This window comes from Gigantopelta aegis, chromosome 3 (assembly GCF_016097555.1).
Source record: "Gigantopelta aegis isolate Gae_Host chromosome 3, Gae_host_genome, whole genome shotgun sequence".
Lineage (NCBI taxonomy): Eukaryota > Metazoa > Mollusca > Gastropoda > Neomphalida > Peltospiridae > Gigantopelta > Gigantopelta aegis.
Genome location: NC_054701.1, coordinates 46452091 through 46475862, shown reverse-complemented (window position 1 = coordinate 46475862; position 23772 = coordinate 46452091). Strand labels below are relative to the sequence as shown.

The 23772-nt window shown below is 38.0% G+C and overlaps 1 protein-coding gene across 1 annotated transcript; it reads left to right on the top strand.

Moving 5' to 3' along the window:
- The first annotated feature begins 1799 nt into the window (after positions 1-1799).
- On the top strand, positions 1800-22307 carry LOC121368123 (solute carrier family 15 member 4-like). The gene is made up of 8 exons (XM_041492698.1): positions 1800-2548; positions 4765-4945; positions 7785-7920; positions 10238-10415; positions 11618-11707; positions 12249-12504; positions 16413-16508; positions 19145-22307. Exons 1-8 carry the CDS (start codon positions 1937-1939, stop codon positions 19549-19551), a joined length of 1956 nt encoding a protein of 651 aa, XP_041348632.1. The 5' UTR covers positions 1800-1936; the 3' UTR covers positions 19552-22307.
- The last annotated feature ends 1465 nt before the right edge of the window (positions 22308-23772 follow it).

The following is a 23772-nucleotide window of genomic DNA, read 5'->3' as shown; positions in this document are numbered from 1 at the left end:
CCCCAGGATGAAACGGCCTTGAACATGCATGTCAAAACGGCCGAAGAAAAAAGTCAAAACGGCCAAAGGAAAAAGTCAAAACGGCCAAAGGAATAGTCAAAACGGCCAAAGCAAATAATTATCGTACCATAACACTAAATTAATTCTCATTACTAATAATGTTAACCGATATAAGCAGGCAGTCCCAAAATATATGTATAAAAACAAAAGTATCACTGGTGACACTTTAATACACGTTTCTAACAGAAACTGTATCACAATAACATTTTATTATACTAATTTACCACATAAATACTACTACTACTACTACTACTACTAATAATAAAAATATACACACACAACAGCTCATTATAAAGACATTTTGACTATAACGGCGAACGACTTAAAATTCAAACATACCCCCCTCCTCCCCACATTTTAAATAAATACTAGTAATCAAAATTTACTCCATAACATTAACTCTACCCTGGGTCAGGCCACTGGTCATACCAGCATAACGAGCTACGAGGTAATATCGTGTATCTTGCACGAGTGAACTGATGTTGTCCTTCTCGAGCCTTTGGCTTTTACACTTTGGCCGTTTTGACTTTTCTTAGGGGCCGTTTTGACTTTTACACTTTGGCCATTTTGACTTTTTGAGGGCCGTTTTGACCAATTATTGTTAGTGCCGTAACGTTTTGTACTGGGACCGTCATGACTATGATTCAGTTTTTCTCCTGCTTGGGGTATTCAAATATTTAAATTATTATTGTGTAGACAATACGCAATACTTTCACAAACATTAATATCTTTTAATTTCTTAATAGAGAATAAATAATAATACATGTAATTAAAAAATTCCACCTGTAGAAGATCATTGCTGTACACACTTCACATTATTTAGGTGTTTTTTGTTTGTTTGTTTCATGGGCGTACATGGGGGGGGGGGGGGTCGATGGGTTCGACCGAACCCCCCTGAAATCGCTTCTTTTTTTAAATTTAATATATCTGACATTGATATCTGACATTATTATATTTACTCAACATAGAAATATATGCCCAATATCTCTGCAATCTATTTTGGAACCCCCCTTTTCAAAATCCTATGTACGCCCAAGTGGGTTTTTTTTTTTTTTTTGTACAGTTCTTTACACAGTTTTTATTTAAATCTTGAATTCTTATATTGATGTTGATCATCACTTTATTTGTTGGCATTACCATAGTTTGACACCCAATAGCCGATGTATTTTTCGTACTGGGGTATCGTTAAGGTTGGACTATACCAATTCAAATCCCATAGGCGACCATGTTAACGTCTGCGTTTAAAAACACTATATGCAATATATCAACCAAACTGTGACCCATAAATATCAGTACTACAACCCCAACCTCAAAGTATTAACTGCAGAAAATGGTACCTTTCATGGCTCATTTTCGGTATAACCAGATGTTTCTGCAACACCCCTAGTTTCGCACAAAATTTTAGTACTTTTTTTTACAGGTACCCCATACATGTTCCAAGCACAAGGCTACTTGACACGGTGGTACTACATCAAATAAAATTGCATACATTTTTAGCCCAGATGAAACTCATTTTTTTTTACAACCAACACACTCACATTTATAACCAATCACAGGACTTGTGGTGTTAACTTCTCTATCAAAAGTCCGGTCCACCTCGAACTTCGACCCAGCCGGAAATTAATTGGTATAGTGCAACCTTAAACATTCATTCATTCATTTTTGTCCGTATGTCAGTCCCAGTTCGCGTTTGATAGAACTACTTCCGCATCATGTGATCAACGCATTCACGTGACAATAAGTTTGTCTTTAACCAGGAAGAGGAAATGTTTACGTTTTTTTGGTAGCCTATCCGAGACCAAAGCTTTAAATATAACTTTAGAGAGAATGTACGACTGTTTTTGTTTTGAGAGACATTTTTAAGACACTAGCGAAGATGGATGCCCAGGGAAGGCACGAAAGAAGTCCTCTTTTATCTCGAGTGCAAAATGAAAACGGAAGACCAAGAAGTCGTCATGGTCATAATAGTCACACTCACAGTTCCACCCGTAATACGTGCTCTGTGCGTTTAGCTGCCGGGGCGATTTTACTGTTTGTGGTTCTAGAACGCATCGCCTTCTATGGAATAGTTGGAAATCTAGTATTATTCTTGAATAAAGAACCATTTAATTGGGAATCGTTTCACGCAGTGACTGTCACGTTTTTCTTCTTTAGTGTCACTTACATCACTTCTTTATTTGGAGGTTGGCTGGCAGACTCCATACTTGGACGGTTTAAGACCATTGTTCTGTCACTGACTGTGTACATCATTGGGTATGTGATGCTACCCTTGTTATCCCTGCCACAAAGTGATAAAAAGAAGATACCAGCAATGTGTCATGCCCCCGGCATGATGAACACCACATCTCAAAATGACACCCCCATCAGTGATCCTGATAGGAACCCGTTTGATGAAAACTGTGCCTGGTTGATATTCCTAGTTTTTTTAATAATAGGAATTGGAACAGGATCAGCCAAAGCGAGCATGGCACCCTTTGGTGCTGATCAGGTACATGGATAATACGATGCATGTTTGCTTGAATTTGTATGCCAAACAAAATAAATTTCTGGTCTCTGGTCAGCTCGATTTTGACCTCATACGTCAACTTTAAACAAAAAAAGTCTTGTAATATGATGTCGATTTTTGTAAGAGTAACCTGTGGGTTGTACAGAACCCCACGTGCTACTGTTTAAGAAAATATTTAGGGTACCAAGGCAAAGGAGGGGGCACCATGCATGGTCATTGAGGATGAACCAAGGCAGACGAGGACAACATAAAAAACTAAATATACCAACCTTTTCTATGCAATCCATGCTTAAAAAATAAAATTAAACATGCATCGACACATTAATTCGTAAATTTTGGTCTGACTAGAGATCTTTTTTCCGCGGCCTTATGTAGTTTGGTGTACTCGTTCTATATTTGTTTTTCTCCTGCCTCATTTAGTATATATATTAAGGGCCACATAGTACCGGTATGTGCTTACCTTTCTGGAAAAGTGTATAGCAAATTTCCCTTTATGTTTAATTATGAAAGCATGTATCAAAGTTCCGCAGATGTCTGCCAGAATTATCAAATGTTTGACATCAAATAGTCTATGATTAATAAACCAATGTGCTCTATTGTCCGAACCAAATTGTTAACAACTACGAAAAATTACTCTCCTACCTTTAATTGCCGTTAGGTTTCCTCCAAAGTCTGTCCAGACAGAAATCTTGAAAAAACCATTACAATGACACAGATTCCACATACCAGATGATAACTATGTCACCTATATCGACTTCGCTGAGAGCGCATAGGGAAAAAAGCATGTAATTTTGTATCAGCTGCCATTTTGACTTTTTATGGAATATTCTTCAAGAGGGGTGAAAGGATAGGACTTAATCTAACAACGTCATAACATGTTATGATATAAAAGCAAACGCGATGACATCATATTATTATTATTATTATTATTATTATTTTTTTAATGATACCACTAGAGATAATTGATTTCATATTAATTGTGTCACATACTTTGGAGGCTTTCACCCCTCTTGAAGAGCATTCCATAAAAAAAAAACCATGGCAGACGGCAGAAAACTGCATATATTTTTCCGTATGCAATCTCAGCAAAGACGATATCGGCGACATCATTGCAGTCTCGGGTGGGGAATCTGTATACTTGTAGTGGTTTTTTTGCGATTTCTGTCTGGACAAACTTTGGAAGAAATCTAATGGCAATTAAAGGTAGGAGAGTAATTTTTCGTAGTTGTTAACAATTTGGTTCGGACAATAGGACAACCTTTAAAGTCACAGACCCTAGTTACAACTCGTATAAATGGACACTGAGTTTGGTTAATCACCATTGTAAGGTGTATGGAATAAAAAGAGAGTCTGATACGTTAAAACAGAGAAATACTCTTTTAAAAATAAAATAAGGCTTGTGTCCAGTAGTACTTCTACCATTACTTCTCTGAAGATGTATGTGCATTTTTTATATTTAAAAAAAAAAAAAAATGCATTTTGTGGTATTGGAAATATTAGGATCACCTAAAACACTTATAATGTATGGAAATGGATAATCTAAACAATAAATATCAAGTGATGTCTGATTTCAGTGAAACATTTGCTGTAGTGTTTAAAAACTAGGGTCTGTAACCATATATATTTGAACATCAAACTAAAGAAAAGCTGTGGACATATTCTAAAATAAGCATTTCTTTCCTTTTATTTGACTTTAAAATGACGATACAAGGTCTAAGTAAGCACTGAAAATTGCCTGAAAACTTAAAAGTTATATTTTTCATTATATAATTTACAAATGGCTTTATAATTTTAATTAAAACAATCCAGGGCTTGTAGAATTTTCATAAAAATCTTCTAGCCACGGGGTCAATGATTTTAAAACTTTACTAGTCACGATTGAAAATTAACTTTAAGTAAATATGATTTTACTAATAGTAATAATGTTACCTAAAGAGGAAGATGGAGCTTAAAAACCCTTTGATTGGAGGGTGGGGGTGGACAGGAATTTCACATTTACCAAATGGACTTAAATGTAGCATTTAACCAATTGTTTTTTCACTAGCCATCAGGCATGGTGATAGTAATTATTTACTAGCCCAACATTGAATATCACTAGCCATGGGAGTTGGGCTACCATAATCTAGAAGACCTGGATACACGATTTTGCCTAATAATAGTTATAAATATATGTCTTCTTTTTCCCTTCATTTACTAAGGTAGCTGTAGAAGGCCACCAAGCCACTCTGGGATTTTTCAACTGGTATTACTGGTGCATCAACCTGGGAGCGTTTATCAGTTTGTCGGCCATCACATGGGTGCAGCAACAAATCACCTTCTTCGACGGCTACCTTGCAGCTTGTGCCTGTCTTGCTGCTGGCGGATGTATTTTTCTTTTTGGTGAGTCTACTGTGCATCAGGGGTGACAAAAAATAAAATTGTCAATCGGTCCCACTCGATGTCATCACTACCGGGGGGGGGGGGGGGGGGGGGGATTATTATTATTTTATTTTTTTTAAACGATATTTGCCAAATATTTTTTTTTAAATCATAGTGATATTTGTATAGTTTTATCTTGAATCATGAATGCGAAACGATAAACATGAAAACATAAAAATAAATAAATAATAATAATCACATATGATCAGTGAAAACCCCCACAAATTGTATATATTTTACATAATAGAATAAATAATATAAAAAAGGAATAAAAGTTATGAATTTTAATTCCCATATATGTAAAAAAAAGTACGAGTATTCCGTACTGTATCTTGAAAATTAATAAAAGATGGCACCGTTGAAGCGTTTGACAGCCTGAGCTAGCACATGTTTAGACAAAGAGAGTAATAACGTCATCACTGATTGGATGAAATTTGACCTCCACTGGCTCTTGAGATAACAGTACATGTAGCTGTTCTGCTTACTCCCACTTGTTAAAAAAAAAAAGGTGGAAACCTTTTGTTAATTTTAAAATCCTTTATAATTATTGGATACACTACATTGAACAGTCAACAATAAATACATTTATAGATTATTTCATTATATTTTATGCTATTTTAAGCAGTTTGTATTGCACAAAAGCCTCTTGCTTCGGACTAGGACACTCGACCCGACAGAGCTCCGTACACAGGTTTTGACAGGTGTTGATTGTAACCAGTTGCAAATTCCGGGTCCTTTGTTTCAATTGGAGTGCAATACCTTGATGGCTCTCTAAACCAAGAATGGTGCTATCGTTAATGTATGTGTAATCTCTTGACCGACTCAGTGACTTTGACAAATGTCTAGCCTAGTGACAGTCGATTGACACTACTCAGCACTGTAGGTCCGACTTCAGTGACTGGCGATATACTTAGGCAGACATTAAAATCACAAACGTCTGAAACACCAGCCATATTAACCACTATTTATTTATTATTTTAAATCATGCACGAGATACCGATGTCTGGGCTGGTCGGTCCACTTGACCGATAGGAATTTGTTCCAATAATAGAAATGGACAGGTGCTTCGGACTGACAAGAATAACAAAAGTGGGACCGGCAAACGCGCGTTTTTAAAAAATAATTTCGGTCTCAGAGATCGAGAATCGGTCCCAGACCGGGAAAAAAGAGCTTTTCCCCACCCCTGCTGTGCATGATTTATTTATTGTGATGAATATCATTTTATTAATGCTGAAGTTAAATTTTGTTTGTTTTGTATAATGACACCACTAGAGCACATTGATTAATTAATCATTGGCTGTTGGATGTAAAACATTTGGTAATTCTCACATGTAGACATCAGAAAAAACCTGCTACCTTTTTTTTCCTTTAGCAGCAAGAGATTGTTTACCCCGTATATGCACTTTTCAACAGACAAAAATGGACACACCATTGACCAGTTGTGGTGCACTGGTTGGAACAAGAAAAACTCAATCAGTTCAATGGATCCACCGCTGTGGTTCGATCCTGTGATGCAAACACCTCGGGCAAGTACTCAACCAATTGAGCTAAAACCCCACCCCAGAACCAATTCTCAGATTTTTTTCTGCCCACCATTGTCATCATACTGGTATATCGAAGGCTGTGGTATGTGCTGTCTTTTTTGTAGGGAATGAAAGATCCCTTGCTGTAGATGGAAAAATTAACAGGTTTTTACTGAAGACTATTTGACACAATTACATGGCTCGTGCTTATAAAACTTAAAGTCTAGACTTTAATAAAGTCCAGACTTTAACGTCATGGCAACGCCATTCAAATAGCATTATGTTAAAGTCTGGACTTTATTAAAGTCTAGACTTTAAGTTTTATAAGCACAGGCCCATATGTTTGACATTCAGTAACCAATTGTGATTCATGTGCTCTAGTGGTAAAATTTTAAATCCTGAGGTTTGCTTTAGAAGACAAATATGTTTTTATAATACATAAGTGAAAACAGAATATTTGGATATAATAAATTGATTAGATGATATCACTAGAAAGTTGACCGACATTGAATTGATGTATCCATTCAACTAATTGGGTTTTTTCTCTCATTCCAACCACAGTGCACCACAACTGGACAAAGACTGTGGTATATGCTTTCCTGTCTGTGGGAAAGTACATATAAAAGAACCCTTGCTACTGCATTAAGAAAAATGTAGCGGGTTTCCTCTGATGACTGTCAGAATTACCAAATGTTTGACATCCAATAACCGATGATTAATTAATCAATGTGCTCTAGTGGTGTCGTTACACAACAAAGTTTAACTTTGAATTGATGAAAAAAGAAATATTTACAGTTCTACAAGACTGACACAATATTGACTTTGTTGATGTTTCTTTATACTACCAAGGGGCGAGATGTAGCCCAGTGGTAAAGAACTTGCTTGATGCGCGGTCAGTTTGGGATTGATTTCTCACTCCAGCCAGTGCACCACGACTGGTACATCAAAGGCCGTGGTATGTGCTGTCCCGTCTATGTGATTTGTGCATATAAAAGATCCCTTGCTGCTAATCGAAAAGAGTAGCCCATGGAGTGGCGACAGCAGGTTTCCTCCCTCAATATCTGTGTGGTCCTTAACCATATGTCCGATACCATATAACTGTAAATAAAATGTGTTGAGTGCATCGTTGAATAAACCATTTCCTTCCTATACTACCAGGGGACAGGATTTAGCTAAGCTGACTTGGTAGCGCTCACCTGACCTGCTTAATTAATCTATTGGTGTCATTAAGCCAAAAAATCCCACCCTTTTTAACTTCTAATTCTTTTTACTACCAGGGGCTTTTGTATTCATCAAGAAGCCTCCATCAGGCAGTGTACTGACCAACATCTTTCGCATTATCCGTGAGGCTTGTCGGAACAAACGGCGAATGAGGTCAAGAAAATACCAAATAACTGAAGCCGATCAACAAAGGTAGGTATTTACTTTCCTTTCCTTTCAACAGATCTGTGTTTCAGTGTTTTTCAACAGATCTGTGTTTCAGTGTTTTTCAACAGATCTGTGTTTCAGTGTTTTTCAACAGATCTGTGTTTCAGTGTTTTTCAACAGATCTGTGTTTCAGTGTTTTTCAACAGATCTGTTTCAGTGTTTTTCAACAGATCTGTGTTTCAGTGTTTTTCAACAGATCTGTGTTTCAGTGTTTTTCAACAGGTAGGCAATAGCTTAGTGGTATAGCAATTGATTGTGGTGTGACAGGCCGCAGGATCTAATGGCATTGATAGACTTTGGATTTCTCCCCATCCTAACCAGTACAGTATGGTATGTACTGGGCAAGCCTTTGAGATATTATATATAAATGATCCCTAACTGGGTGTTTTTAGAAGGTAGGGAGGCAGGGAGGTAAGTAGGTAGGTAGGTAGGTCAGTCAGCGTAATGACCATAATACCTCCCTGCTGAGTCGATAAAACTGACTGTGTTGGAGCCTGGGTGGGATCTAACTCGGTTGACTGAATACCTGAGGTTCTTTGATTGTATCAAACTCCCTCGGTTGACTGAATACTTACCTGATGTTCTTTGATTGTATCAAACTCCCTCGGTTGACTGAATACTTACCTGAGGTTCTTTGATTGTTTACCTGAGGTTCTTTGATTGTATCAAACTCCCTCAGTGGACTGAATGCTTACCTGAGGTTCTTTGATTGTATCAAACTCCCTCAGTGGACTGAATGCTTACCTGAGGTTCTTTGATTGTATCAAACTCCCTCAGTGGACTGAATGCTTACCTGAGGTTCTTTGATTGTTTACCTGAGGTTCTTTGATTGTATCAAACTCCCTCAGTTGACTGAATACTTACCAGATGTTCTTTGATTGCATCAAACTCCCTCGGTTGACTGAATACTTACCAGATGTTCTTTGATTGCATCAAACTCCCTCGGTTGATTGAATACTTACCTGATGTTCTTTGATTGCATCGAACTCCCTCGGTTGACTGAATACTTACCTGATGTTCTTTGATTGCATCAAACTCCCTCGGTAGACTGAATACTTACCTGATGTTCTTTGATTGCATCAAACTCCCTCGGTTGACTGAATACTTACCTGATGTTCTTTGATTGCATCAAACTCCCTCGGTAGACTGAATACTTACCTGAGGTTCTTTGATTGCATCAAACTCCCTCGGTAGACCCCTGCGTGTGCTGTAACCTCACCGTGGTGCAGGGGTGTAACATTCTCTTCGAGAATGGCCAATACAGCACAAATTGAAGTTTAGAATAAAAGTCAGTATCTGTCTGTGATATTTGTATTTGTATTTTTGCACAGTTCTTTACACTGTTTTTATTTATATCTTGAATTTTTCTATTGATGTTGATCATCACCTTGTTTGTTTCCATTACCATAGTTTGACACCCAATAGCCGATGTATTTTTCGTGCTGGGGTGTCGTTAAACATTCATTCATTCATTCATTCCCTCGGTAGACTGAATACTTACCTGATGTTCTTTGATTGCATCAAACTCCCTCGGTAGACTGAATACTTACCTGATGTTCTTTGATTGCATCAAACTCCCTCGGTAGACTGAATACTTACCTGATGTTCTTTGATTGCATCAAACTCCCTCGGTAGACTGAATACTTACCTGAGGTTCTTTGATTGGATCAAACTCCCTCGGTTGACTGAATACTTACCTGAGGTTCTTTGATTGCATCAAACTCCCTCGGTTGACTGAATACTTACCTGATGTTCTTTGATTGCATCAAACTCCCTCGGTTGACTGAATACTTAGCTGAGGTTCTTTGATTGCATCAAACTCCCTCGGTTGACTGAATACTTACCTGATGTTCTTTGATTGCATCAATCTCCCTCAGTGGACTGAATACTTACCTGAGGTTCTTTGATTGTATCAAACTCCCTCGGTTGACTGAATACTTACCTGATGTTCTTTGATTGCATCAAACTCCCTCGGTTGACTGAATACTTACCTGATGTTCTTTGATTGTTTACCTGAGGTTCTTTGATTGTATCAAACTCCCTTGGTAGACCCATTATCTGATTGGGGATTTCTTTCATTTTCCCATCCCAACCAGTGTCCCATGACTGGTATATCAAAGGCCGTGGTATGTGATGTCCTGTCTCTGGGAAAGTGCATATAAAAGATAACTTGCTACTAATAAACACAAAATTTACCTCTAAAACTATATGTTTGACATTCACTGATTAATAAATCAGTTTGCTCTTGTGATGTTGTTCAACATCAAACCAACTTTTAACTTGAACTGTGTTTCTGTTTTAGTCCTGTTGAATGTGTAGATGATTCGGGACCACACAATACTCGTGTGACGTTCCTCGACAATGCCAAGCACATGTACGGGGGAGCGTTCCACGACACTCTGGTGGAGGATGTGAAGAAACTGAAGAAAATCCTGTGTGTGTTCGCGGTCCTCATTCCATACTGGATCGTCTACTTCCAGGTAAAACACTGCTCCAGAACCCATCACACGACACTTGTGACACACACACACACACAGAGTAAAGTAGAGTGCTCTTACAACAAGCCGGAAGGGACCATGGTAGTTCATTATAGCAGTACTTGGTACCCATCTTGTCTCCCTCCCTCCCTCCCCCCCCCCCCCCCCCCCCCCCAGCTTTCTATGCCAGTATTTGCTATGGTTAACAACAGGCACATTTCGCACCCTTGTTTTGGGTTCTTACACAATAAATATTACATATTTTACTGTAATTTTAATTCCAATCTATATTTCTTTTCAACTTAACCTGTATGGTTGAGGTCCGGTTAAGTACTCATAAAAGAGAAAATGATCCAAGTAGTACAGTTTTTTTTTTAATTACGGTACACGTTTTTCTTTTCAAACACAAGACAGATGTATTTGTAATTTTCAAACAAAAATATTTTAATAGAAATTTTTCATTGGATCCTTTCCAGCGTTCTGAAAATAGAAATGTCATGCACCCAGTTTACTGTTATTGTCAGGAGATGCAAAATGATGTCATTAATAAAAAAAGAAGCTATATTATTCCAGTACTTCACCACATTAAAATAAAAACTAGTCGAGTTACCTTGCCCCCCACATTAAAATAAAAACCAGTCAAGTTACCTTGACCCCTACCAAAACAGTTCCTGGAAAATCAAAGGGTGTGGGGTTTATACCATTGGGTGAATTGACACAGAATGAATGACCTACCACTGGTATGGCTACTGAAGCTGCTTAGTGCTCTAAAGGCATTGTATAATAATTCCAGTTGAAATTTAGAGGGTTTTTGTTTTGCTTTAAAATATTGACGGGATCATCCTGCCTTGATCAGCATAGTGTTAGTTTGTACTACTGTGTAAACCCTTAAAACTGGACACCCTCAGTACCAAGTACAGAGTCTGGTTTTAAGGAGTTTTCCGTTTAGAAAGGTTCTGTTCTGTACTAATATTTAAAAAGTGAAAACGAACATGTCCAGTTTTCAGGGAATTCCAATTTACTAAGTGTCTGGGACCTAATTCGCTAAACTCTCGCATCTTTGCGATCTCGCAGTGCAATGCTAAAAGACTTGCAAAGAGGATGCTTTGTGGTCCAGCATAGCCTAAGAGAGTTTTGTGAATTAGGCCCCTGGTTTTGAGGGCTTCTCTGTACTTCTCACCTCATATGTCATCATTTGTTTTCAGATGCAAACCACATTCCTGGTGCAAGGTCTGCACATGAAACTCCTGTTCATGAATGAAACGAGTGACAAAAATCACGAAGAAAAACCCCAGGTTTGTACACATTAGCCTGGTTACCACACATTTACATGAAATTGTGTAAAAATGGGTTTAGTATCAAATGGGGGAAAATGAAGATCTACATCACAACCTGGTAGAGGACATGTATCGCTTTAGCAGTGGTTTCTGAATGCATGTTATTTTTTAAATAGATTTAGATTAATCATAATATTACATGACAAATATATATATTTTTTAATTAATATTTATTTTTACATCAAACCCGTTTATGGTAGATAAGACATTTTGTTACTTGGATTTATTGTTTACTGAACATTCTTGATTGACAAGGATAAAAATCCATATCCTGTGAAACACCTCTAAACCGGACATCCATGGGACTAAGTAAAAATATTTTTTTTTAGAGGTATCTGGTTTAGAGAGGTTCTGTTAAAGGGACCTTGAAAAACATCTGGCTTTGAAGGAATTGAGGTAATTCCAGTTTACAGAGGGTCCGGTTTCAAAAAGGTTTTGCTGTACACAAAATAATTCCTCTCTGCACACCCCAATTTTAAATTCTGTTCCTTTTGTTCAGATCGTTCCTGCCTGGTTTTCTTTATTCGATGTCATTGTTCTGATTCTACTTCTGCCATTGTTTGATCGTGTGATCTACCCGAGAATGGCTAAGGCAGGCTATCCGTTTTCCATGACCAAAAGGATTGGTTTAGGAATGGTGTTTGCGATAGCGGCCATGCTGGCAGCGGGCGTGGTAGAGCACTTCCGACTGAAAGCATTCTGGCCGCATTCTGGCAATAAACAGTGCACAAATGCTTCAATTAATCAGCATATAGGTAAGACAAGAGTTTAAATACAGTTACTGTATTAGTTGAACCATTTCAGATTCAATTTGACAAAAAAGTGCAGCCCAGGGGCCTAACTCACAAAGGTCTCTTAGGCTCTGCCAGACAACAAAGCATCCTCTTTGCAAGTCTTTTAGCATTGCACTGCGAGATCGCAAAGTTGTGAGAGTTTAGTAAATTAGGCCCCTGGCCTGGTGCTTATAAAACGTTTAGGTTTTAGATTCAAGACTTTGACACTAACGTCATGACAACACGGTACAAATTGCATGCGTATGACGTCATTAGAGATTGAGTCTGGACTCACATAGTTTTATAAGCACAGGCCCTGGGCTCAAAACAGTGTTCTGCAGAAAGAGAAAAATAGACTAAATAGTCCATATATTAGATTTAGCAGGTGAAGTAGAAAAATAGTCCATATATTAGATTTAGCAGGTGAAGTAGAAAAATAGTCCATATATTAGATTTAGCAGGTGAAGTAGAAAAATAGTCCATATATTAGATTTAGCAGGTGAAGTAGAAATTAACTGACTAAAACGACCAAAATCACAAGTCATTTTTAAAGAGATAGATGTATGTACGTACCATTATCTCAGACAAACACACACACACACAGACATACGGACATGGACACAAACACACATGCACAGACACACCCACCCACACCCACAGACATGGACACACACAGATACAGACACAGACACACGCCACACACACACGCCCACACACAGACACATACACACGCACACACAGCCACAGACACACGCACACACACACAGCCACACACACACGCAGGGTCGGTGGGTAGGGTTGGGTTTTAATATTTTTTAGCTATAACAGCATTTCAATGTATCAGTTGACGAAAACGGTGTTATGATGTTACAACCTGATAATAGGCTATTTGGTCCGAACGTCCACTATTAAATATTGAATAATGTAAACAGTGCATGTTTGTAATGCTGTTTTAGCCATACATTTAATTTTTGCTTCTGTTTAATCTATATAGCCATACATTTTAGTGCAGTTTGAGCCAATGCTAAGTTCCATTTTGTTCAGTTTGGTTCCGTCTTCATTTAGGACCGTTTTGGCATGGTTCCTTTTTCGCTATAACCCATTTCCGGAATGTCATGCTTGTGCAGTTCGGAACGCCGAAGTAGTCTATTGGCAATACAATTCAGAATGACGACGAAATTCACAACAATATATGAACCGTTTGTTTGAATGGTTAACTTTGAAATTCTGGCATGGCTGACACGGAGCCACGGATTCAATGCAAAATAATAAAATAAATAAATAAAATTACAATCGGTCAGAAAAAAACAGATCGCCCATCGGACTGGTTGTTGCATTTTTTAACTCCTCGTTCAGAATTTGGCGAGCGGGTGAGTATTTTCTGCACCCCTGATGTCATGGCTGTCAGGGTTTCTGCCAGAAAAAATTATTTGGGTACATAGTTATGAGTTTGTGATCACGCCTTATTGGGAAAGGTGTCATGGGGCCCTCCCCTCAAAAAAATGGAGAAGCAATTTCCCAGTATTTGGAGTTTGAAATCCAGGCCAGCTCATGGTGATATTTTCCATGTTTTGTAGGAGAATGAATGACAAATGTAACAGTCAGCAGGAAATTTGTAAACTTGCCTTCATCATTCGGTTTCACGTGTCGAGTACAACCCCCCCCCACCCTCCAAAAACCTCCAAATCTAGCAAACGTAAGCCACAAACGGTTGGCTGAAATTTAGCCAATGGGATCAGGTTAAAATGGAACCACTACAAAAAACAAACCATTTTCATTGGCGAAAATAACCGACTTGGCAAAAACATACCTCAAAGTATTGGCTCAGTATGGTTAAAACGATAGCCTACCTTTTAAACATATTCTTATTATTGCATATAATAAACAGGAACCATTCATAACTACTCATGTGCAGGTCTACGCCGAAATACAATTATTTAACATTTTAAACAAACTTCATTTTTATTTTTTATTTTACCCTAACCCAGACTGGTTACACTGGTACATTTGTCATGAACCCCCTCCCTCCCATACACTCTTTGCGTGTGATAGTCAACCCCTCCCATTCATAGCGCGTACATATTTTATTTAGATGTCCGATAACCTAATAACATCATAAAAATAACAACAAAAAGGTTTACAGCATCAATACATTGTATTTGTGTCATTAGTTTCATTTTACTTGGGGTTTTTTATGAAGAAAAAAAACAATCCTGGCCCATCAAGATAAAATACATTTCACATATAAACAAATGATAGAGAATCTATAAATTACATTTATTACTACAATATTTTTCACAAATATACAAAGTTGATCTTATGAAACCTACAGCTACTCGTACTTAATTATGGATTCATGTAATGAAATTACTACTGATAATGTATTAAGCACTCCAGGAAGACATAAGCATAATTATAAACATTTTTAATTAATTAATTTATTGTGGGTGTGGGGGGGGGGGGGGGGGATGTGTGTGTGAAGACATAAAAAAAAACCTTGTTTCCATTTTAGTCATAGATTTTGGTGCGGTTTCACTCAACGCTAGATTCCGTTTTGTCTAATGTTTACACTTGGAGCTGTTTTGGCACGTTTTCGTGTCCCAGTTGCACATCATGGACATCTTTTCACTTTGTATTTTTGTTCAAGAGAATGTGTTGTTTCAACAAAGGACATAGTTTTTCTCCAAGTCTTTGTTGAAGACTTAAAACCCCAAAGTGTGAGACTGATATGGACTGTATGGTGCAAAAAAAAAAGAAGGAAAAAAGGATTTATTTTGGGTACATAATTTTACCCTTTTACCCTGCTGGCAGAAACACTGGCCGTTATGGAAATGTGTTGAATAAAGCCAATTTGCTGTTTATTTAATAGAGTAGCTTCTTGGGTATCAGCTGGCTGGGATGTGTTCAGTACCGCGCAAACACCCACTAACAATTTAAGGTTCCCATCTTGTCACATTTATTTAACATTAAACACATGCACCAGTAAGACCCGAAGTTAGCAAGGATTTTGTAATGCCATGTAACGCGCCCATCGGCCGACTATGGGGCAGGTTTCCTATTACACCAGACCAGGTGTCACAATTGCCCCACATGTTTGACACCTAATATGTTAAGCATATAAGATTTTCTTTCTTTCCTGACCACAACTGGTCATTGGTCGTGGGGTGTGCTGTCCTGTGTGGGAAAGTGCATATAAAAGATCCCTTTCTGCATTAGGAAAAATGTAGCAGGTTTCCTCTGATGACTACATGTCAGAATGACCAAATGTTTGACATCCAATAGCTGATGATTAGTTAATCAATGTGCCCTAGTGGTGTTGTGAAAAAACCCAAACTTTAACATTTTAACTTATCACACCAGACAAGGTGACACAATCGCTCTATGTGTTTGACACCTAATGGGTTAAACATGTAAGATTTCTTTACTTTCCTGACCAACACAGTTTTCATAGAACTTATAAATCAATCTCATTCATTTTATTCATTTAAGGTTCTCATCTTGTCACATTTATTTAACATTAAACACATGCACCAGTAAGACCCGAAGCTAGCAAGGATTTTGTAATGCCATGTCCTGGATAGACAGCCCAGATAGCTGAGGTGTGTGCCCAGGACAGAGTGCTTGAACCTTAATTGGATATAAGCACGAAAAAGAACGATGTTTCAGCCAAATGGTTAGGTCGAATTATCCGATGGGTCGAACACTTTCTAAGGCACCGACAGGGTTCGAGCCAACGGGATTCAACTGTATTTGTAAGATTTGTTTGGAGACGAATTTACAATAAAGACTTTCAGTTGTATGTGTTATAATTTCAATAAACACTTGTTTCAGAACTCAGACCTGATTTGATGAATAAATTATAAAGACATGTGTTTTTTCCCCTCTCTCAGGTATTTCAGATTACGAAGCAGCGGATTTGAGTATCCTCTGGCAGATACCGCAGTACATTCTCATCGGCATCAGTGAAGTCTTCACAAGTGTTGCAGGTCGGTCAACTACATACATATACCAGAGTCACGGGACTTAATTGTTAAGCAGTTATACACACAAGTCAGAGACTGAATATAAGCATGTTAAAACCCTGTCTTGATCCAGCAACCATCAGTCGATCTATTTTAACATTGGTGGAAAATATGCACATGAAAAGTACCCCCTCAGTAAACTCCTAAATTATACAGCAAATACTGATACATAGAGTGTATTACAGTATCGTCAATATATATTAGGAATAAAAATTGTATTAAGCGAGCCTCTTATACATTATTTCTAATGTATGATATTGACGATACCGAAAAACACAAGGATAATAAACTCTTTATCATATAATTTCAAGCTTAATACAACATGTTTTTGTGAACTGTTCATGCATCTTTAATTCCAGTCCACCATTACTAGATATTCAAATGAATTAATAATATGTGGCGCGGTTTCATTTTGAATGGAAATGACGTCAAACTTGAATCAGATCATTTTGGATGTCCTTATATCAACATAAACTAGGATTAACGTTTTTTGTTTTCTGAATGCTGGACAGCTTTCAGTGTAAAACTGCTATTGAAATGTTTTTATTTGATGACTATGAATGCATACGCCAATTATGGAGTGTCACCCTAGTACATTTGCTTAAATGTTAATAAACCTAGTGCCATGACCTCGAATAATTTACATCTAATTTGCAAAGTTATCAAATTCTTAAAGTATGTGTGATCTGAAAAATATCACATACTTTGATTGCACTGAATATGTAAGATATTATATGATAAACTTACTTACTTACTTACTTACTAATGCCCATTGTCCTTCCTGGGGCATAGGCCATCGACAACCGCTCCCCAGAGTCTCCTGTCCTGGGCTCTTGTTTCCAGCTGTCTTTTTGATGGCCGATACACTAATAGCAATTTATTTGAAGCAAAACTATTTGTAAAACGTGGCCAACATACAGATGAAGGTAAAGATTGACAACTGGTGTTAACCTAATTTCACAACCAGTGCAAAGGGAATTATGTCCATTGTATATATAGTGACTCTAGTGTCTAATAGGAAAGTTTTTTTAATATTAAGATAACGAGAATGACAGGCAGAGGGTGATAGATGAGAAAGATGAATGAATGTGTTAGCCAGCTTTGACGGGATTTGAACCACTGATGTCGGCTAAATGAAGGTACTGGGTTTGCACCTCAGTACTGGGTTGTGAGTTGTACAGTCAGTTGTAATAGCTCATTAGCAGGACTAGCTCTGCCACTAGCCAAATTGGCCATTTGCGAATTTTAAACACAGATGGCAAATTTTATTTTAATTTGGCGAAATAATTTCATGTTGTAATTCATACAGTGTTGGAAAAAATAATGGTGGGTTTGTGCAATTTTTGAAGTTTCATGTCTAATTTGGCGAAATTGTCTGCACGCCCAGAGCTAGCCATGCTTAGTAGGGAGATGTGAGGCCATATCCTTTCTCACTAATCACTGAGAACAAAAGTTTGTTTTTGTTTAACGACACCACTAGAGCACATTGTTTTATCATCGGCTATTGGATGTCAAACATTTGGTAATTCTGAGGAAACCTGCTATACTTTTCCCAATGCAGCAAAGGATCTTTTATATGCAATTTTCCACAGACAGGAAAGCACATACCACAGCCTTTGACCAGTTGTGGTGCATTGGTTGGAACGAGAAAAACCCAGTCAGTTGAATGGATCCACTGAGGTGGTTTGATTCTGCGACACAAGCACCTCAGGTGAGCGCTCAACCGACTGAGCTAAATCCCTCTCCAACACTGATAACAAAACCATTAATCCATTGTCACTCACTAGACACAGCCACCCACTTTGAACAAGGTCACTCACTAGACACAGCCACCCACTTTGAACAAGCTGTCTCATATCTTAAAATACATTGCACACCCTGGTTTATGGATTTCGGCATTATGGTCACTAGGAGCTAAAAAAAAAAATTAAATGATGATCATCATGCATTATTTTCGATATGTGTATTTAAGTCATAAAAACAGACAAAATAAGACATGAATGCTCATGGTCAGACAATTGCATTTATTGATATTAAATGCACATGGCTGTTTAGGAACGTTACATGTGACTAAGGATAAAACACGTCATAAATTCAGCCCTGTAGTCCGTACCATTCTCCTACAAAAATGTTGGGTTTTTTGGTAAATAATTTCAGTTTGTTTTGACATAAGAAGAAAAGTAAAAGTGCTTTAGAAGTTACAAAACAATTGGCTCAGAAATAAATAACTTGTAGTAAATTCCATTGTATGAAAAAAGGTGTTCCTTGTGGGAAGAATTGCAGAAAACATTCGGTTTAGAAATAAATAACTTGTACTACTTGTAGTAAATTCCATAGTATGAAAAAAGGCGTTGCCTGTGGGGAGAATTATAAAAAACAATCGGTTTAGAAATAAATAACTTGTAGTAAATTCCATGATATGAAAAAAGGCGTTGCCTGTGGGGAGAATTATAGAAAACAGTCGGTTTAGAAATAAATAACTTGTAGTAATTTCCATAGTATGAATAAAGGCGTTCCCTGTCGAACAAACTATAACTGTTCATACTTTACACATTAATTAATAAAAACCATTGCCGGTACTTATTTTTCTTCTGTTCCAGGTCTGCAGTTTGCTTGCTCCGTGTCCCCGAATTCCATGAAGGGAATCATAATGGGGCTCTTCTACTTCTTCTCCGGTATTGGCAGTTTCCTGGGCACGGCCATCATCATGACCTTCAACAACATAGGTGTCTGGTTCCACAGCTTCGACGCGGGCAACATAAACTGCCGTATATCGTGCAAGAACGCCACCAGCACGTACACTCAAAAAAACGACTGCCATCTCGACTACTACTTCTACTTCCTAGGTGGTGTGGAGTTCGTTGGGCTCCTCCTGTTCATTGTCGTGGCAAAATTATTCTGTCTGGAAAAAGACCCCGAACGGCCGAAAGTTCTTCGAAGCGAATCCCTGAGGAATCCGTCTGCTCCAGTACCAAATGGACGTGGACTCATGGAAGGACTTAACTGAGGACATACGGTTGTGCTGGTTTTTTCCAAATCAACCAACGCAGGGCTTGAAATAGGAAGTAAAATATGACCCGATGGGTTTTTTTTTTGGTTTTTTAATAAATAGCAGACAAATAGAAATATGTCCTGCTAAGAAAAGAAAGAAAAAATCTGCTGAAAAGACAGCGTGAGGTAAAGGGTGGGTTTGGGACAGATGCATGGTTTCTTGAATGTTGGGGTGTCGTGTTTTTCCACTGTTTTACGAGTTACTGTATTCTGAATGGACAATGTGACTAAAAAACTGAATGTTGTCCTTCAATAAACCAAAAAAAGAAGAAGAAAAGAAGTCATTACGTAAAACAGCTTGTGGAAAGGACGTCAAAAACTGATTTACCCGTATGTGTATTTTTGACTAAATAAGCTGTGTTGTTTATATTTATAAAAAGTGTTTGTAATTTTTTGATGAATTTATTTATGTACGCAATGCAATTTTATCCTATTTGTGACTGTTATACATCGATAAATTCACACAAAAATTACAAACTATTCTTATATAAAAACTGTAGAGCAATGATGATCAGAAATTAGTATTAAAGTCACAAAACATAGTCAAGTGATGTTATGCAATTTTTGTTTACTGTTATATGTTGATCAATCTTGTACAACTAAAACAAAAATGGAGCTCAACTACAAACTGACTTGTCTTCTGTACATTTAAACTGGTGTCAGTGTTCTTGCTCAAATATATGTGTGAAAAGGTGAGGCCTATGTTAATCTCATAATACTATTGGATATGAAATTTGCGTTTAAAAACAGAGACGTTGTTGTGATGTTTTAACACATACTTTGATTATTTATGTCCATGCAAATGTATACACACATACTATAATTAGTGTTGCTTAATACTCTGTTGCACCATAAACTATGAATATGGTAGGTAAACAATGATGCAACTATTAATGCTCTGGGTTGTTTTGTATTGTGAACTATACAGAAGTGGTGTGAATTCAGAGAGGCTACATGGCAACCACAACAGTGTTATATGGCCTGTACCATGCTGCATGGCTACCATAACAATGCTACATGACTCCCATAACAATGCTACATGGCGGCCATAACAATGCTACATGGCAGCCATAACAATGCTACATGGCTCCCATAACAATGCTACATGGCTCCCATAACAATGCTACATGGCGGCCATAACAATGCTACATGGCTCCCATAACAATGCTACATGGCTACCATAACGATGCTACATGGCCCTCATAACGATGCTACATGGCTCCCATAACGATGCTACATGGCTCCCATAACGATGCTACATGGCTCCCATAACGATGCTACATGGCTCCCATAACGATGCTACATGGCTCCCATAACGATGCTACATGGCTCCCATAACGATGCTACATGGCTCCCATAACGATGCTACATGGCTCCCATAACGATGCTACATGGCTCCCATAACGATGCTTCATGGCTCCCATAACGATGCTACATGGCTCCCATAACGATGCTACATGGCTCCCATAACGATGCTACATGGCTCCCATAACGATGCTACATGGCTCCCATAACGATGCTACATGGCTCCCATAACGATGCTACATGGCTCCCATAACGATGCTACATGGCTCCCATAACGATCTACATGGCTCCCATAACGATGCTTCATGGCTACCATAACGATGCTACATGGCTCCCATAACGATGCTACATGGCTCCCATAACGATGCTACATGGCTCCCATAACAATGCTACATGGCTCCCATAACGATGCTACATGGCTCCCATAACGATGCTACATGGCTCCCATAACGATGCTACATGGCTCCCATAACGATCTACATGGCTCCCATAACGATGCTTCATGGCTACCATAACGATGCTACATGGCTCCCATAACGATGCTACATGGCTCCCATAACGATGCTACATGGCTCCCATAACGATGCTACATGGCTCCCATAACGATGCTACATGGCTCCCATAACGATGCTACATGGCTCCCATAACGATGCTACATGGCTCCCATAACGATGCTACATGGCTCCCATAACGATCTACATGGCTCCCATAACGATGCTTCATGGCTACCATAACGATGCTACATGGCTCCCATAACGATGCTACATGGCTCCCATAACGATGCTACATGGCTCCCATAACGATGCTTCATGGCTACCATAACGATGCTACATGGCTCCCATAACGATGCTACATGGCTCCCATAACGATGCTACATGGCTCCCATAACGATGCTACATGGCTCCCATAACGATGCTTCATGGCTACCATAACGATGCTACATGGCATTCAAACAAGACAACACATTTATTACTCTATGATCCTTACACAATTTAATTAAGTGTTTAGTTTTGTTCTCACGGTCTTGACTTAATGTAAACTAGGCTCAAATGTCATACAGATTGTATGCAGTTTTAATTGTGCTTGAATTCAATAAACTATATTGATGTTGTGATGCCAGACTGAAATGGTTTTATAAGCAGAGACAAAGTCAAAGACTGGTGTTGATTCAGTTGTAATAATGGTGATCCGTGTTCCAGTGTAATGTGTACTAATAATTGTGAAACCAATTTCATGTGCTGGATTTATGATGCCTGTTTTCCTCTAAATGCTGCTGTTTAAGCATTGTAAAGGTGTGTGTAGTTGCAAGATGAAAATAGTATTTTTAATTTCAGCCAATAAATTTATGTTTATTACATCAAACTGAAAGATGGATCATATTAGAGGTGAAAGAAAATTATTTATATGGATGTGAAATTATTTATTTTTGTACTGTTCATATTATAAAAAGTGTTTTTAAGTGTAGATTTATGTTATGCTTAAACTATTTTGTGAAACTAGTCTCTAGTATGGATTTTGTTTAAACAAACAAATTAAAATAAAATTCGCCAATTGTTTTTGAAATTTGCAATTGGTGAATTTGTCGAGTGTCAGAACTAGCCCTGACAAAGTAAAGGTTATCTTTGTTCCTGTTCAGGCCTGCATGGTGCTTATACTTTTAGAGTCTAGACTCAAGACTCTAACAGAGTCTGAGACAGTAATGCCATGACAACGCCACACAAAGTGTATGCATGTGACGTCATTAGAGATTGAGTCTGGACTCAATTTATAAGCATGGGCCCTGGTCTCAGTTGATTAACTGATCGTGACGGTGGTCCTTGTTCTATCGGTGTGTTCTGGTCTGTGTTGATTGATCGATCACAGTGGAATGACTCTTATTCCAGTTATATGATCTGATGATTCTAGTTTTGGTTTTCTTATTCACTGGTCATAGTGCTGATGATATTTGACTGTGACTGTATCCTGGATACTTTCTGATTCCAGTAGTCCAGTCAATTGACAATTGGGGCTGGTGTTTATTATAGAATTTATAAAAGTCCAAAGCCCTATTCCATGAAGCAGATCATATCCTGGATAATTCAGATTCCAGTCAGTTGGTAATTGGGGCTGGTGATTATTGTAGAATTTTAAAAGTCTAATGCCCTATTCGACGAAGCAGATTGTATCCTGGATAATTCTTATTCCAGTAGTCCAGTCAATTGGGGCTGGTGTTTATTATATAATTTTTAAAGTCCAAGGCCCCATTCCATGACACGATTTTACTCTTCACACTAAGATCGCCATACATGTAAATGCATCAGGTAATTATGCACTTAAAATGATATTATTGATATTAGTGATACGATCGCTTCATAAAACAGGGTCCAGTCTGAATTGCTGCATTCAGTTTGTATGGTGTTTCTATAATGTTGGAAGTCTCCACATATTAAGTCTAGTCTCCACATATTAAGTCTAACTTTTAAGAGTTTTTACAACTGGTCAGGTTGTGATCCAATGTATAATATCTGATGTGATATGTGTTAATATATTTATTGTTAGGCCAAACAAAATAAATTTCTGGTCAGGCTCCCATTCCACTAAGTGATCTTGGCCCTATCAACTTAAGTGCATAGGGTAGCTATGCGCTTAAGGTAATTTTAGGGCTAAGATAGCTTCATGGAATGGGGCCCTGGTCAGTGCTCACATCGATTTTGACCCTTGCACATCAACATTTGTGTTTTTTAAATTTCTCATGGTATGATTTCAATTTTTGCCAGGCTTTTCTTGCTGTGTTGTAAAACCGCATTTGGAGGCAAAATGCCATCGTGCATGAACTAGAACATGCATTCTGATTTCAATTTAAATATGTCCCTTATTTCGGTATCAAATATAC

Coding starts and splice junctions, on each gene's coding strand:
- LOC121368123 (XM_041492698.1), top strand. CDS start 1,937: ATGGATGCCCAGGGAAGGCACGAAAGAAGTCCTCTTTTATCTCGAGTG. Junction 10,416..11,617: donor ACTGGATCGTCTACTTCCAG/GTAAAACACTGC, acceptor ATTTGTTTTCAG/ATGCAAACCACATTCCTGGT. Junction 11,708..12,248: donor ATCACGAAGAAAAACCCCAG/GTTTGTACACAT, acceptor CCTTTTGTTCAG/ATCGTTCCTGCCTGGTTTTC.